Raw genomic sequence first — 18,260 nt, 5'->3', positions numbered from 1 at the left:
TACAATTTATTGCATCTTAACAAAATATAGAAAAGCGATAAATCGAACAAATTCGAAAAACAAGCGTTTGCCTAATGGTTAAACGGTAACTCGTTGAGCTTCGTGAGACTTCTGGAAAAACGCAAAAGTAGCCCCGGACTGTTTCCAGGTCTGCTTCAAAATGGGATCTGGCAGCTCTTTCGCCTTGTAACAGTGATTCCAATTCGCCAAATCTGAATTGCAATCTGCGTTCGAGGGTGGCGGTCTAGTCTGGATTCCATTCACGCACCTAGGAATTATGAGCTTTTGTTTAACGATACACGATTTTGGGCCCCGCGGACAAACGCAAGTTGGGATCGTTGGAATGTTTACAAAGCGAAGAGAAAACGTCTACAAACAATTGGAATTGTTTCAAGTTGAAACAAAATAATGCCTTCTGGTCTATATAGTAGTGCGATAAAAAAGGCAGATTATATTATCTAACGATTTTGTAATCACAAAGGTTGCAAAACAATGTCTCTAAGAAATTATATTTGCAATGGTATTGATTTTGTTGTGACGCAACGCTAACTTCCAGTTAACAGTATATATTATTATAATTAAATATGTCTGGATTGAGTAAAACGCAATGTGTCAAAACCCAGGACAATTGTTTGCTAATATTAAAAATAAAGCGTCCTGGCTTTTTGACAAATTGCGTTTTACTAAATCCAGACTTATTAAATTAACTATTCAATCCAGACATATTAAAAATTATATATGGTATGTACTATATACGAAAACACTCCCAACAGGAAGAATAAGGTGGCATAGTTTAGCGTTGCGTCACAGCAAAATCAGTACCACGTGTACATGACTCGAGAGTGCATGTCAAGCATGTTTACCGGTTCTCAAGTTATGTTTACACGCAGTACAGACGACATAACGTCACTGTTGTAATACGCTATAGCTAGCGTGTTGACGCTAGGATCAAATAATATTATGTCGTAATTTATGCGTAAACTCGAATTTCACTTAGTTGAAATGTTTCACTGTCATATCACTCAAAAGGGTCAAAGAAGTTGAACATTATTTGAAATTCAGAATATAGATTTCAATGATTTTAATTCTAGTTGTTCGTAAGACACATTCGCTTAAGACATCTCGCAAGGTTTAAAATAAATTTACGAAAATACCATTATTCCGCATGAAACGCGAAAGAAACAAGTTAAGACAAAATAACTGTGATTTCTTAGCAGTCATCAAAGCCAAACAAAAACTTGTCTCCATATACAGTCTATACTCTATAATATAATATATCCCACAGTGTTTTAATGATTTAATCATTGACTTAAGTGCACTTAAGTTACTGATTACGAAATTACTTGACTTGACTAAAGTTTTCTGGGCAAAATATTTGACTTTGACTGAAGTTATTTTGTTTTGGTTAAATCAAGGCATTTAAAAAAAATGGGTTATTTATCTCAACTTGTAAATAAACATATTGCTTGCTTTGTATTGGGTTTTCGTTATTTCTAGTTGAGATATTGCTTATAATCGGCCGAGTTAGGAAATTTTATTAGGTTAACGGTTGAGTTGACTTGCTCTAATCATGATTTGGCGAGGATTTGTGTTGGGCAACTGATGACTTGGACTTGGAATTGACTTGTAATTTTTTGCAAAATATTTCACCCAACTTATTTTTCAAATTACTGGGCATGGACTGAAATCATTCCAAAAAAGCTTGTTCACAACAGTGAATCACTTATATCCCCTAAATAGCTACCTTCTGCAGTTTAAACTTGCGTGGGTGCTGCTCGTCGTCTGACCGTCGCCGATCTCGCTCGCTGTGAAGAGGTTACGCAACTGGTCACGTGAAAAATGACGCGCCACGTCCTCCTCCTGGTCAACCACGCATGACGAGAGCGCCTTCTTGTGCGCCTGACGCTGGAAGATCTTCTCCTCGATTGTACCCGTGGCCAACAACCTGAAAATAGATAGGGGGTGGTTAAAAGTGCGATTTGTACTTGTTTGTCAATATCTGCTTTCAGCTGTAGTGAGTAAATAATGTTTACTGTTTAGTTAAAATAAATGTACATTTAAAACAAAACATTGGAGCATACATAAATTTGTTACCTACTTTTATATGGGCTTTGATATTCCCAAAATACAACTGAATGTGTTAATTTGGTCGAAATTCTTCCAAAATGTATGTGGCAGATTACTACAATATGACGACAAAAAACAAAGTTGGCAACTAGACAATTCTAGTCAGCCTTGGCAACTAGACAATTCTAATTTAAATTAATTTGTGAATTGCTTGTGTGCCCTAATTCTAGTCCGAATCTATTTTCGTCAAAAATCCTACTTTGTCTCTCAGCCAAAAAAATTGAATTAAAACTCTTTGGTCGTAACGGCTTGTAGGTGATTTGTAAATTCTGAAAAACATAGGCTATGCTAAAACGTATGCAATCCAAAAGTCGACATATCGAAATTTATTTTCTAAAAAGAAGTCACAGAGCAAGAAGCCCCGCTCCAGCATAAAGTAAATGGAGAGCGACGTTTGTGTTTTTTGCTCGAGATTCGGTGTACAGCTTCAGCAATTTCTATTCACGTTGTTCGATAAAACAGAGTAGCGCGAGCTTGTATGAAACCAAAACTGCATAGAAGTATACTTGACATTATTTAACGGATGCGTGGTGGTATCTATGATTTGTGAGGTTAAGGTCCAAACAGATTTGAAACGCTAGATATATTTAAAAGAATAGAAATCCCCCTCAAGAGTGTGGACTAGGCCGTTTGGACTAGGCCGAATATTAATTTAAATCCGAATATTAATTTAAATTCGAGAAGTGATTTCTAAACGCGATCAATAAGTTTTATGTTGCTTCAGCAAAATAAATAGAATAGGTGTAAAGGTAGTGAAATCAACATCATGTCACGGTATTAACAGTATTCAACTTTTTTTGTGAGATTTTATTTATTTGAACTAGGAACAGCCGGTTTAAAAGTTGCTAAAGCCGGCTTAAAAATTAAATTGTCACAAGTGTTTTACCGCATTTTCGTAAACTGGGCAACTTATAGGCGCAAACTATACTTACAACATTTATGAAGTAATAACAATCATGATTTCCGCTTTCTTTGGCCGATTGCAACCATGACTCAAACTTTTGTTAAAAACAGTCCACGAAGCTAAATATCATGTATGTTGTTGTTTTCACCAGTGTCCTAATTACAACTCCGACATGTCACATAACTACGAGTCGAAAGAAATCGCAGAAATGTACACAAAGTATCGAATGGGTTACGGTGATGAAGCTACAGATACGGTGATCAGCTATATAAAGAAAAAGAACAAAACGACTCAAGACAAGTTTGACCTGATGGTCGACGTTGGCTGTGGAAGCGGACAAGCAACCAAGCAATTCGCTCAGCACTTTCGCAAGGTCCTTGGTTTTGATATCAGTGCAAATCAGATAAAAGAAGCCAAGAGGATCAACCGGCTGAAGCATGCCTACAGGGTTGGAGCTGCTGAAAATTTAGATGTTCCAGACCAAAGCGCCGACTTGGTAATCAGCGCAGAGGCGGCCCATTGGTTCGACTTACCAGCCTTTTTTAAGGAAGCAAAGCGAGTTCTAAAGACCAACGGTTGCCTGGTTTTATTGAGTCACACAGTATTGAGATATCACTTGGTGATCCTAAAGATCCAAGCAAGTAACGTCGACTCTGGCATCGTTCTAAAATGCATCTGCAAAGGCAAGGTGAGCGAACAAGCTCTGACTCGCATCTTTGGAGAATATCTGGAGATTTTTTACACGATCCCTTCTGAGGACAAATAACGCAAAGACACAGTCAAGCTTTACTACGATTGGAATCTGGAACAGGTCGTCGGATATTTGTACTCTTTCGACAGCATCCAGAATTACATGGAAGAAAAAAAAGAGAGTTAAAAGAAAAAGGCGTAAGCCTAGATGAAGAGCTTATAAAGTCAGTTGATCTTGAGCAGAAGTTTCGATCCGAGATCAGAAAAGAATGGAATATCGCAGACGACCGAGAGGATTGCGACGTGAAAATAAATGGAACCGACAGTTTATACATTGTGATGGCTTGTCATCTACGTTGAAAATACTCACATTGTAAATTGCAATATTTCACAGGTCGGAATGTTTATTTCGGAGGGATTACATAACGTTTGAGATAAATTACACTTTTGTGGTGGTTCTTCCGGGAATAAATATACATATGGCGTGTAGTTGCACCACTATAAGTGCTAAAAAAATGTACAAATCATCCATAAATAGTTTTTTTAAATAACAAAATATAATTGACGACGCGCGCTAGCCCAACCAAGCCTCTTGTTCGTAGGTAGGCTGGATAACGGGTTATTTAACATCAAGTCCCTTAAGCATATTTTCCTAGGAGCTAAGGAATGCAGTATATTGTGTGACATAAAAGAGGAAAGCGAAACCTAAAGAATCACATCAACTGCTGTCTCTCGTAAAACCAATCGCCTTTGCAAGCGCAAGCAAGGCTACCTGTATTTTTGAAACGAAGTTTCGTATAAGTGTTTACGGAATTGGCTCTCAATTAGCTTGGAAGGGCAAGAATTTCGTATGGAAGAATGTTTCGATTTGGGCTAATGCATAATAAGTAAAGTGAAGTGAAGTAAAAATGGATTTAGTTTTTTATTTTGAAGCCTGTAACTTTCGCAACAAAGTCAGTAATTTAGGCGTTATCAAATTGATTCTTCAGCTGTGTGTATAAAACGGCTTTTTATGCTAAAACACGTAAATGCGCAAACAGAAAGAAAAATTGCAAGAAAAAAAAACTATTGTTGTGCCTTCTGTCAGTTTCTTAAAAATAACAAAACGTAACTAAAGTTATTTTTGATTACAACGAACTTTAGCAACAGAATAATTCACATCCATGAACTGCACATTAAACCACTAAAGAAATATTTTCACACCTTCACGAGGTGCTTTGGCGATTCAAGAAGCAAATAATTGCGACGTGTATTAGGGTGTATCTTTATAGAATCCAAAACCATCGGCGGTAGGTTTTAGCCAATCGATCACTGCTCCGCTAGCGCACATATTAACAAGTAAACCTCATAGTTAAAAACATGAGTAAAAACAGGAGCAGACGTTTTGTTTAAAAGGAAAATATATTCGCCAAGTGGCATCGTCAGCAATGAATTTCTGTCATTACGACGAGTTAGCGCAAACATAAATATTTTCTTACTTCCGTCCAAAACATGCTATTTGTTCTTGCTTTCAAAATCTAGGTTATACAACCAACTTAATAGCCTTTATGTGCCAAACCTGTAGATGTAGCATTCCTTCTTCTGTCCGTCTCGCCACACTCGCGCCATCGCCTGCTCGTCATTGGCTGGATTCCAGTCGGGATCGAACATCACCAGGCGATTTGCACCAATCAGATTCAGTCCACAGCTGCGTCGAAAAGCAAGTAAGCCGATAATTGGAATGGGGGTTCTAACGTTTGTCTCTTGGTTTTTACATGAATGAAATAAGACGGAAAAATTGCCCTAGTTAATGTACTTTTGCTTAAAGCTGTATTTCCAAAGTGTGTTTTATGTACTGCACGCAGTAACAGTTTGCGTACAGCAATTGCTTCGTATGTGCACGTGTTGCGGTCTTGCAACATCTTTAGCCGTTAGTAATTACTTAAGGAATACTAAATTAACACACTCAGTACCCCAATGGGTTTTAAACATTCGTGCATTTCATAGGCGCCGGTTACCACGCTATTTACCTCGCGAATCTGTGTATCACTATAGCATGTGAGGTCACGCGATTATTGTGAAATTGAGGCAAAAATTGTTTGATTATGTTTCGTTATTATTTCAGTAGATATAAGTTTTTGTTCGAGAATGTTATCGATTGTTAGCGTTTTGTCGCTATGTATTGCTGCCGTTTTGAAGATATATTCTATGATAAAGGAAAATGTTATGTAAAAGTCTTTGATTATAGTTGTTTATTGTTTGGTCGATAATGTAGGTAAGTTACTGTAATGCTTAAGCTCGTTTTTGTTGTCAATAATTAATAATGGTATTTACGTTTCTTGGTATTTTTGAGAATTAGGCAGATAGTCTTACTGCGGCAGAACATTAGCGCTAAGATATAAATAATCAGAACTCACGCTAAATTTTTATTTACGATATATAAGGTCGTAAAATTGGTCCCCGAGTATCGTAAAACACGGAATATCATAACGTAAAGAAATACACGTTTTCAAGTGCCTTGACTTTGCTTGACCTCAAGACTTTTGTTTCAAATTTACTAGACTTTAATAAAAACATTGCAACAATTTGGTACTTGGTTAGTATACAACACATTATTTTGAATCGAATGAGTTAAGCAATTTAGGGTTATATTGAAATAACAACTGTCCACGACAGTGACTTGAGACTCAGATTAAATTTTATGCTGATTTAAAAAAATACAAAAATACAATTTAAACAAAAAAGACCTATTTTTTAACATGTTTACTATACAATACATTATCCTGAATCAAATGAGTTTTCAATAACTTAGGAAATACTTGTTAAAAACAAAAAAAAAATTCTAACATAAAAACGAAAAATTGTTTTAACATCGTTACAATACAATACATTATTCCGAATCGATTGAGTTTTAATAATTTAAGATTAAATTTAAATAAAAAACGATGACTTGCGACTAAGACTAATATTGATTCTAAATTTTAAAAATTATTTTAAAAAACGACAAATTTTAGCAATTTTAAACCTGTATTAAAGTTGCCACCAAAGACGCACTCACCCGCCAGCCTTGCTGCTCAGCATGAACACAAACTCGGGGCTGCAGGGATCGTTAAACCTGTCCACGATCTTGGATCGCTTCTTTATCGTCATGCTTCCGTCCAATCGCACGAACAAGTACCTGTCAAAAAAAATTCGACAACAGGAAGGTAAGGGTAAGTGTGATACTTACGTAACATCGAACTTAAACGTTCAAAATGATACCTAGTTCTGTATGGGCTTTGATATTCTTATTACGTCTTACTACAACCTTTGATATTCTTATTACGTCTTACTACCTACTTCTGTACAAGCCAAATTGTTTGATAAGAAAGTGACTTTACTTTAAACCGTAGACTTTAGTCTGTACAAAACTGCATATTATCCAATGCAAACTCGCTACCTGCGCAGGCGGCATAGTTTCTCGCAGAGGTCGAGGGTTTGCGTGTAGTTGGAAACCAGCACGAACTTGTCGCTAGTGGTGGAACGGGTGAGGGCAAGGAGGTAGTCGACCAGCAGCATCTTACCCGACAGTTCGGGCTGAAATAAAGGGAAACATGGAAATGGAGAGTGGCTAAAACGTATAAAGAGAGCTTACAAAACGTTTTAGTGTTGAACCCGCTTTAATCTATTAAATTTTTGCGGCGCTTTCGCCTTTTTGCGGCGCTTTAGGTTTAACAGTAATAAATAAAACATTCTTGTTGTCTGCTTTTATTTGTTGGTAATGTGGAAGTCACTTGGTTGCCTTGTTTTTATTAGTTTTTGGGTTTAGGAAGTTAAGACAATTCTGTAGATATAACCATTGATTTTAGTACATAATACATTATACAACAAACAACACCATTATATTAGAATATAATTGTAGCCTCCTAAGTCAAACGAAAATCAGTAAAAGGCAACCGAATCTTTCGAATCAATTGATACATTACTTTCGACAAGCGAAACACAGCCATGAACAGGTTTTTAAACAAGAATCGAGCTAATGAGAGATTTTAAAAAGGGACGTAAGCCAAAAGTTATTTTGTTTTCCATGCATCGTTTTTATCAAACATGCCAAGTATTGGGCAAAAATAAAAAAATGATTCTTTAGTAAAACTTTGGGATTAGTACACCGAAAGCCATCGCAGACTCACCGAATCTGTCGATCTATGATGCAAGCAGAGCAGACTAGAAAAACAACTAGCATGCAGTGAGGTTCGAACTCACGACCTCCGGTCAAGCCGGGACCGTCGCTCTACCAACTGAGCTATGCAGGCTCAGAAGGAAACGAGTCGAGAAACAACCATGCGCCAATGCTTGCTCAATCTGTTAGTAACGTTCCCTTCTGAGCCTGCATAGCTCAGTTGGTAGAGCGACGGTCCCGGCTTGACCGGAGGTCGTGAGTTCGAACCTCACTGCAGGCTAGTTGTTTTTCTAGTCTGCTCTGCTTGCATCATAGATCGACAGATTCGGTGAGTGTGCGATGGCTTTCGGTGTACTAATATACGTAAGCCGTAGTCGTTGGTCAAAAAGCAGCTTCGAAGGGCTTGATCTCAGTTATTAACACACATTTTGTGTGAATGTCATTGAACTTTGGGATTACTGGTAGTTCAACATTATTTATGAGATTGGCTTTAACTCGTGCATAAACTAATTATACGGGAGGGATGAACAAAAGGTCGTTTTACCAGGATAGTTTTCGTCGTGAATGATTGCGGATAATGTTCGATCAGATCTTCGAAGCCGTCGTCTCTCATGACGCACTTTTCGTGGATCAGGGCAGGATGGTTACAAAGCTGCAGGTAAAATAGTGGTTGTTAACAGAGGCTAACAAAACTAAAAATAGGGAGTTTTTAATAATTTTTAACTCCATTATTCATAGAAATATGTTTATCTGTGATCTGGCTGTGGTTTCTTTAATTCATCGCAAGGCATTTCAGAGATTTTTTTATGCAAAAAAGTCAAGACAAAACAACAGGTTTCCAATTATTTCATATCATCAGCTTCGGCGAAATAATATTTGCTGTGTAGTCGCAATCGTTACCGGTTGCTTCACCAACCTTAGAGGTGAGCAAAACGTAAAGCGTGCACAAAATAAAATAAGTCAGTCAAAAAATGACATGGCTCCGGCTTCCATGCTCATACCTTCTTTAAGTTTGTGATAGCGGATAAACCGCGGGCGGTAAGGCCATCCCCGGCGCCACCTTTTCCTTTCTTGGAATTAGATCCAGCTGCAGCGGCGCCGAAATCTTGTCGGGCGACGAGGCCGTTGTAGAGCTTCTGTTGAAGCGGCGTCAGTGGGCAGCAAATCACGAACTCCGTCTTAACCGGAAGGTACCTGTAAATTAGCATTAAAAAATGGTGATATGAGCCCGATAGGTCTTTGCAGGTTTACGGTATGGTTGTCCGAAATTTTCAGATTGAAGCCGATATACCATGGGAAGTAGAAGTGTTTGTATTCGTCCGAGTACTGGCGTCATTTAGAGATTTGGTATCGGGCGGCCCTACTAGGGATGTCCGATAATATCGGATCGGAGCCGACAACGAATTTTAAGTTGTAGTATTGGGACTCGTTCGATACGAGGGCCAAGGATGGTATGAGTGCCAATCCGATAGTATATATAGCCGTGATTTGTCATCCAATGCAGCAATTTCTATCTTGAAATGTAAATTAATTACAAAAATAGAAGGTTGACAACTGATGGTCATTAAACTTTTCAAAACTAAAAGCAAATTTCGGCCTTAACCTAGCAAAATGTAACTTTGAAAGTTCTAGTTAATATATTTTGTCTGTATGAGAATACTAATGACGTCATTGATATCGGATCTGATCGCATTAAACTGATAAGTATCGAACATTTCAAGGCCCTATAGGTTTCGCCCAAAATACCAGGTATCGACAGTCTTACTTGGAGAGCAGGTCTGAAGTCCTCCTTATGATGCAGAGGTCGACCAGCTGCACGAGTTCCTTGAGCTTTGTTTCCCCGTGTTCTTTCTGCTTGTCTGTAGCCGCCGAATCCCGTCCGCGGAGAATCGCAAGCTCGAACCTGAAATTGATTGAAACCGTTTGACAGTCTTTTTGACAGACAGGACTATAACGGTGACGTATTGCAAAGCGTCAGACGACTGATTTTGATCTCATTTCAGAGGACTGATTTTGATCTCATTTGGTAAACAATATAAAGGAAAATACGGTCAACTTTTTACCGGCCTTAATTAATATACATGAAAATAAGTGCTCGTCAAATCGGGTTATCTGCAAAAAGAGACGGCGCCGAGGTTATTATAATCTCCTTAACGCCACTAAAAATAAGAAAATTTACGTTTTTAACTTAAAAGTTGTATAGTTAAAACAAGAAATATCAAGACAAAAATATCATATTTAATATAGAAATCAATATTAACGTTTGATAGTTTCCAAAGTGCTGAGCAGGGCTGCGGAGTCGGTTAAAAATAACCCGAGTCCGACTCCGGTCAAATGTGCGATTTTGTCGAGTCCCGAGTCCGGCCCGGACTCTACAGCATGTATTTTACCAATTTACGTAACTAAAATAACGTGGATATTCAGTAATCCACTGATAGGGGTGTCGTATAATTCATTCACTCACAATACATGGTTGGAAAATATTCCGCCATATAATGTTCCACCTTTACAATTTCCATTTGGCGGCTATATCAGTTTTAAAATACGACTCCGGCTCCGCAGCCCTGGTGCTGAGTACTTCAATGAGGGCTTTAAATTTTTTATACGTCCGAACAGAACATAAAAACACGATTTCGGAAAATAATGGCAATGACTGACAAGACCAGTTTACCCGTAGTAATTATGAGGTGGCTTTGTCTTATCCCGCTTTTCATAAACAAACTGCAACAGCATTGTTGCCAAAATAAAGCTTCAGCCGTCTTACTTTTTCTTGAACTCGACAGCGGTGCCCAGCAAGCCTGGGTTGACAAAGTGAATGAGGCTGAAATATTCGAGCAGGTCGTTCTGGATCGGTGTTCCGGACAGCAGCACACGTCGCTCGCATTTGATGTTGCTCAATGCTGAGTAGGTCTGGTTTTCGCAGTTTTTCAACCTGTCCGACATTCGCAAAATAAATTCTCACTTAAAAATTTTAATTCTTACTTGGAAAAGCGAAATCGCGAACGTTCCATGCCCATTTTCTGACCGTTGGTAAAAATAGCCCATATAATTTTAAGTTTAAAGTAATATAAAAATTGGCCAGCTTTGACAAATAAATTTTACGACTTTGAAAACAGTATACATTTAGTAAAATTATTGTTACGTAATTTAATATAGTTCAAGTTTAATTCATTTTAAATTTGAATTTATTTACAAGAAAATAATTTAATGTAGTTTAAACCACTTTGGTAATAAGTGACACGTAATGTTACAAAATTATGATTTTTATTAGTTTTGCTTTCTTTTGTGTATAGGTGCATGTGCATCCAACTTCGATTTGCTGAGTGAAACAAACCAGCATTTTTTTTGTGTGAAACAAACCAGCATTTTCCACTGAATCAGAGATTAAATTAAATCCTAACACTTTAAGACCAACAGTGCGCTACACACTCCTACCAATATATTGGTATCGGTAAATTAGGACAGATATTTTAGCCAAAATTTTACTATAAAATTATTATATATCGTTTTGGTTGATAACCCAAAAATGTATCGGAAACGAAAAATAAAAATCCTATTTCGGTATCTGTATAAAAAAGTGATATCGTTAGACCTCTATAGTATAGTCAAACTTATCTCTGTTAATCATGAAAGCGATATCCCGTGGTAAAAACAGCTGACCTCTCAACGTGAACGCGAATCGAAATTGAACTGACCTGTGTCCCTCGTCACAAATCACCAATCCGACCTTGCCCCTGTGAAGAACGCGCGCGTGTAGTCGGAAGGTTTCGTAGGAGATGAAGAGGATGGGCGTGGCGACGCGTCTGCCGTGCTGGCCCACGAACCTCTCCAGCTCTCTGGCAAACAATACAAGCATTTTCGCAAAATCCGGTGAAGGATAAAGGAGGGAAATCAGCTCGAAAGTACAGAGTTAATACATAGTTGTAAGCCAAGTAGTTTTAAACTGACTTCAATCCCGGTCTAGTAACTTGAAACATAACTGAAGTCAAAATCTTTGGTAAGAAATAACATGTTCCAGTCAAGTCATTTGAAGAACAAGAGACACTTTAAGTCGGGTCGTTGACATAAAAACTATTACGTTAAACTATTAAAATCGTAAACTCATCCCTGTTGTTCGTGTATGACGAATATGTCTAGTAAAAAAATAATACAAACGCAACTTATAACAAGCATTCCAAGCAAATTGTTTGACATGCAAAATTAGGATAAATAACCGAAGTGTTAAACAATATTTAACGAAAATATTAAGTTATTTGATTCAATTACTGAAATCCAAATCAAGTATTTTGTCCAGAAAACTTGTCAAGTCATTTTGCTCAAATGACCTGAATCAAGTCAAGTCGACTAAGTGCACTAAAGTCAAGTCATTGAATTAAAGCATTACAATCCACAACAGTGGTTCAATATTCCCAGAAGTAAAAAAAGTTTGAGTCTGACATTTCAACACATTACTTCAAGTAACCACCTATCCCGCCACAATCGCCAAGTTTTTTTGTTTTTTTTATTTTGTTTTTTTATTGGGGAGTAGGGTTTGGAATAAAAGCGAAGCTAAGTACAGGCAACGAGCAAAAAATCAAAAGTGAAAAGTGAAAAGGCAAGGCTTTAAAAAGCGGGGCCTAGCAATTTTTAGTGAGTTTGTGCTAATCGACTGTTAGCAGCAGGGATACAATTGACATGGCAAGAGGAAATACCCCAATTTCTATGCTACTTCCATGTAGTTTTCTAGTAATAGTTCTAGCAATTCAAAAGGCTGTTGATCTTAAAATACAATGAAGTACTATGTCTTAAAAAAAGATTGCTCCTTTTAAAAAACTTGATTTATTTCAATCTTGCAATTAAATCTAGTTAAATAGTAGCTCTTGTTTAGAAAAATGGCTTTAGTTTGACAAAAGATTTTTCAACAAATAAGCAGAATTTCACAAATTTCTGCAATGAATAACTGGTTTTACTATCAGAACCCAACTAGTTTAATCGTTTGGTTAACTGAAATCTAAACAGTTTCGAAATGTATAAAGCAACATAAATGAAAACCTTTAATTCACCTGTCAATCTCTTCCTTGGACCCAGAGTCGATTGCCAGGGTGTTTACCCTGTTGTTCAACCACTTATTGACTTCCTTTTCCCAGTTCTTGACCAAACTGGATGGAGAAACCACAATGGCCTTGTCGATGATTGGTAGAACCTGGGGACCCTGACAAAACACAAATTTGAACCACCTAAGTAGCACTACTGTGAAAGTTCCCGCACATTTTAGAATAGATATACATTGATCAACCTCTAAAAATCTAAGTGAATTAGAGATAAATGTTGCTCAGTTATCAGGCTACCAGAAGTTGGTAATATCTGCTGTGTTTTTTTTTGATAATACTTGATGTTTTTTAACCAAATCTGAGATTAAAGTACTGCCCCATTTTTTAGTAGTTTGGCCAGTTTTTCTACAGTTGCTTTATAGATATTCTCTATTCATATCATCTATTTTTAAAGACCAGTATACATCTCTACAACATATGAAAAAAGTCAGTATTTTCCAAGTTGTTGGCGCAACTATATATCAATAGTGTAAAAAAGGAAGTAGCTGAATATCACTGCCAAATGTAAAATAAGCATGTATGTTGTAGTCGCTGTTTACCTGCTTTAAAAGAGTCCAAATCAAAGTAATACACTGTAGTGTCTTTCCCAGGCCCATCTCATCGGCCATGATGCAGCCAAACGAGTCTGTAACCTTTGACCCAGTTACACAGTCATATAGAAATTTAACACCTTCACGCTGATGTGGCCGCAGCACCTTAAGAGAGGAAATTGATGCATTTTTTGAAAGATCCACTACAATATGCCACTGAATAATTTACAATATGAGATAAAGATAACCATAAAACCTAAAAAAGTGGTATTACAGTTTTACAGTAGACTATTTTAAAGGCATTACATTTTATATATTACAAAAAACTACATTAGTTACAACTTACAACAGCATTATTCCTTAGTAAAATCGTTGGATTTGGGTTATGAATTAAATTGGATAGTAAAACTACATATTATGATAAAACTTGAACTAAATAAGTTAGATTCTATGAACGATTAAAAAAGAATTCCCTAAAAGAGGTTAAAAACAACATTGCATAAAAGAAACAGCAAGCCTTATGAACGTATCTACAGCAATGATGTGTATGTATTAAAAAAAAAAAAAAAAAAACATAAATACATGAAATACCTTAGATAAGACGGGGTCCACAACCACATGAACTGGAATTGTAGCTTTGTCTAACTTGAGAGCATCATGAGCGGTAATCTCAGGAGGTGAAAACAAAACCAAAGCATTCTCTTCGAATGGATCATGAAGAGGCTTTCGTAAAAGTTGTCTCTTTATGCCTAAGCCCCTCCCACCAAAGGAACCCTTGTAATTGGGAATGGGGACTTTGAAGGGTTTCGACAAAATTTTTCTGATAAAACTCTCGTGAGTGACATGGTCGGGAACGTTAAAGCAGCTTGGAGTCTTGCTGTCCAAAGTTTTGGAGACTTCTCCACCTGGACTACCAATGTTAGAGAGCAACTTTAAGGGCTTTCGAAAAGGCGAAACGTACAACTGGGAATGAACTAGATGCTGCTTCTTTCGTTTGCTTTCAGGGCAATAGTCATTGTCTTTGCAGTTTTCCTCGTTGCCCAAATTCTTTTTCGCGAGTTGGCTTGGAGCTAAACTTCTCCGCATGATAAGTCCTACTTATTATTCAGTATTATTCAAAATGACCATAAACCTTTAACAAACAAATGCACACAACATAATAAACCTAAGGATGTTCCAGACTTTTTTAAAAAACTTGAACTAGTGTGGAACCTTGCTGGATAAATGCTTTGTTGTCCTGTAAAATTATACAACTGTTCTTAAAAACTTTTTTTATAATAATAACAGACAACGACATCAAAATGTTTGCAAATTTATTTTTTAATCTACTTTAAACTTACGGAAGTTCAACAGAGACCTTTCAAAATATAAATGCTTAGCTATTCATAAAGTAGTTTATTTAAGAATATCTAAAGGTGGACCCACATCTCAGAAACACACAATAAAACCTACAAAGCAACAATTATCTAAAGCAGAATAATCTATATAACCGTTAATACCATAGCATTAACACCAAAGACCTAATAAACCAAAATCTGATTTAAATTTCTCAAATAAGGCCTAAAGCTGTAGGGAGAGCCCGGAGAGGGTAAGGAACACTCGGGGGTCAGCGGTCTGGTTACTCTGGTATTTGATTCGATGTTTAGGCGGCCTATTTTTTTGGCACCAGATTGTTTGCCCATGTTTAGGGTTAATGGGGGGGGGGGGTGGGTGGTAAGGGGTAAACTTATTAGAGGAGTTGGTGATATACTTAGGGGTTAGGTAAAAGGTTGTATAGGGCTATAGAGGCCTGATTCCGACTCTTTAGGTCTTATTCCGTGGGGTTTAGGATTTATTCTGATTTTACGAACAATAGGTATTAATCATATTTTGGTCTTATTCCGAAATGTGTTTTTCCGACGTTAATATTGTTCGTTTTACCTTATTATGGCTTGAGTCCGTCTCAGACTCAGAGTTAATATGTTTAATCCATACCCATACGATACGCATTTGTCACCTTATGAAAAATTCGAAAACAGCATAAGTTTAGGTTGAGAAGCTATATCCTTGAATCCCTGTCATAGTTTTTTTTAAATATTACGTAAGAATACTTTTCCATTGCTGCGATCTAACCTTAACACGTAAGTCGTAAATGCTTAATAGTTAATACGTTTTTAAAGCTCGCGCCAAACAAAAAAAAGTCCCCAAATAGGGTTGTTAAACGCATTGGTCATATTAGGGCGCCATTTTTATTTGCCATTTTTTATTCGTTGATTGCTATTTCTTTTGGGATGGATACAGCATTCCATCTTCTTTATAAAGGAATATTTGCGTGTGCAGTGTTCTAAGTACATATTACTGCGTATTTGGCTGTACTAAGTCGTTGGTCTTAATACTATAGATTTATAGATTTTTCTGCGTTAGGTACCCCCGTTGAACAGTCATTTATCGTTGACGCACAAAACCGGGGCTGCCGGTAAATGCGTGTTACCTATGGTTTAAAAGCCAGCGAGGTGTGACATATTATATAATATAGAAGATCAATGCACGTTGTTTTTTAAAACCTTTTTTTTAGTTGAGCCCAATTTATTGGAATCATTTTAGCCCAAAAGCCTCATGCGTCTCCCACCATCAGCAAAAATGAAAGTTGTGGAAACTTAACGACACAAAGGAGTTTATCGTTTTGCGCGAATCGATAACTTCGTTGTAATTTGCTTTTGTATTGAAGTAACACCTCTCCAAACATTAACTAACAAAGTTAACGAAACATGTGTGGTGTTCTTAAGGTTGACTTTTATTGTGTCACGTAAAGATGTAACTTTGTGACGTCATTCATGAAAAAATTATCACGCACACCCCTAACTAAATTCTAGATACGCGTACTTACAACAGTATTAGTAGCGAAGCGCGCATATAACAGAGTAATCAATTGAACAAATCACTGTCGCAACCTGTTCCAAACAGAAGACTTACAGAGTTGTTTTGTAAGGAAATTAAAGACGCAAGATGTAATTTCTATTCAATAGCTTTCAATATGTTGACAATTATGCGATATAGTTTCAGAAGCATTTCGAAAGAAAACACATTGGTCGGAGCCAGTTTTTCCAAAGGAGTGAAATGCTCGTTTGTTACAATGGCACGTAGGTTAAGTTTTATTTGAACTGGGCTCTTTAAATGCATTTAATTTAAACTAAGATTTCAGTTCCATATTTGTGCACTAGTCCTACAACGAGCGACGACCTCGGTTGCTTGTTTCAGACGTCCAGTTATGACGTTTTTTAAGGACGGGGCATCCCTAATAATTTCCATGCGTTACCATAAGAAAAAAATTCTACTTTCACCCCGGTGTACCAACAGGACTCAAACAGTTCACATTCGAAAGGTGCACTACAGCGAAATATGCACCTTAGAGCAAAGTAGCCTAGTATATTTTGGAAAAGGCAATTTGCCCGCAAACCGGTTACCGAACTTCGAAGTACGGTAACCGACTTATTTGTAATAGGCCCATATGTAACAAATGACCCGGTTTTGGAAGTTTGGTAAACGGCTATATAGAATTAGTTTGCAACTAAGAAGTACCTCCTGTCCTCCTTGTACTACGCTTTAGCTTACAGCGTTGAAACATTTTAAAGCAACGCACAATGTTTGGGTTAGGGTATCGGTTAGTGTTTGGGTGGGTCAAGTATTATTATATTTATTATTTAATGATATTGCTTAACCTACCCAAACCCAAAATAGGCGTAGCCAGGGGGGGGGCATGTCCCCCCCAAAAATTTATAAATATTTTACTCTTAATAATTTGTTTTGTAGCATTAATGAGCAGTACCACAATATTTGATCACAGGCATGCCACGCTGTAATTGTCATGCATTGTTACGTCACAAACGATGTAGTTTATATAACATTTACTATACATTAATGTACTTTTACTACTTTTGGACAGTTTTTCCTCTTTGACTATTTTTTGAGTATTGCGTTAACACTAAGTCAGTTGCTGCTCGAAACGGTCTGCCAGCATTGTTATTTGTGTTCGTTACGGCGGTTAATACAATGACAAAAGCTAAACAAAAAATTCCAACTTTTTGGCCCCCCCAAAATTTTCGGCTGGCTACGCCACTGACCCAAACGCTAACCCGCACCCCAAATAATCCGAAAAAAAATTGTTATTGATCAACTTTGAACGTGGGCCGTTGGGGTTCACGTCAATTTTATTTAAATAAATAGGTTTGGAAAACCAAGCACTACACGAACTGCGCTAGTAGCTTGTTGTTGCTCTTTGTGTTACTGGTGCGTATTTATTTCATACACGCTTTCGCACAATGGAGCCCTGTCGCCTCGCCTGGCAACCTAACACGTGATCTACTCTATCGGTGTCACCATGATATTCACTTTTGGGGAAGGCGAAAAGAGCGGTAAAGCTAACATGTAAAACAAAACCGCGGTTAAATATTGGCTGCGGTTAGACGCATAACTAGCATATTTTAGAATCTTCTAAGTGAAGAGATTAGTATTTTTACATAAGAATATTATTTTATTTACTTTTGTTGCATCTTTATTATTTAACTATGCAAAGTATGGATACTGTCTATTTGTGTCTGACATAAAATGAACCCAGACCCGGTCGGTTTGGACCGTAGACGTAGAGTGTTTCGTTACAAAAGCTGTAGAAGGTAGAAAAACGGCTTTGTTGCTTTTAGCGATCTAGAAAGTAGAGTCCTACCACATTTATTTTACCACTAACGAAACAAGTTGTCAAAGTTGAAATTGTAAGAACAGAAATAATAATAACAATACTTGACCCA

At 37.2% G+C, this 18,260-nt stretch overlaps 1 protein-coding gene and 1 non-coding gene across 2 annotated transcripts; one reads left to right on the top strand and one right to left on the bottom strand.

The window, feature by feature from the left end:
- Window positions 1-78: 78 nt before the first annotated feature.
- LOC146163559 (DNA repair and recombination protein RAD54-like) lies at window positions 79-14,565 on the bottom strand. The gene is made up of 13 exons (XM_083381439.1): window positions 14,071-14,565; window positions 13,489-13,644; window positions 12,902-13,050; window positions 11,555-11,695; window positions 10,624-10,791; window positions 9,625-9,762; window positions 8,861-9,053; window positions 8,404-8,511; window positions 7,140-7,276; window positions 6,759-6,878; window positions 5,280-5,408; window positions 1,745-1,945; window positions 79-268 (listed from the first exon to the last, which is right to left on the bottom strand). The coding sequence occupies exons 1-13, from the start codon at window positions 14,563-14,565 to the stop codon at window positions 79-81; spliced, it is 2,325 nt and encodes a 774-aa protein (XP_083237565.1).
- On the top strand, window positions 8,065-8,139 carry Trnaa-ggc (transfer RNA alanine (anticodon GGC)). The gene has a single exon. It is a non-coding gene; the product is annotated as a tRNA-Ala (tRNA).
- Window positions 14,566-18,260: the final 3,695 nt, after the last annotated feature.

The sequence above is a fragment of the Ascidiella aspersa genome, chromosome 2, assembly GCF_963924565.1.
Source record: "Ascidiella aspersa chromosome 2, kaAscAspe10.2, whole genome shotgun sequence".
NCBI lineage: Eukaryota > Metazoa > Chordata > Ascidiacea > Phlebobranchia > Ascidiidae > Ascidiella > Ascidiella aspersa.
Note: the sequence above shows the minus strand (reverse complement) of the source record. Positions and strands in the feature narration are given on the sequence as shown.

Excerpts from the sequence above, each read along its gene's own strand:
- LOC146163559 (XM_083381439.1), bottom strand. The coding sequence starts at position 14,565 with ATGCGGAGAAGTTTAGCTCCAAGCCAACTCGCGAAAAAGAATTTGGGC. Across the intron at positions 10,792-11,554 it reads ATTTGTGACGAGGGACACAG|GTTGAAAAACTGCGAAAACC; the intron begins GTCAGTTCAATT and ends AATGTCGGACAG. Across the intron at positions 7,277-8,403 it reads TCACGACGAAAACTATCCTG|CCCGAACTGTCGGGTAAGAT; the intron begins GTAAAACGACCT and ends CCTTTATTTCAG.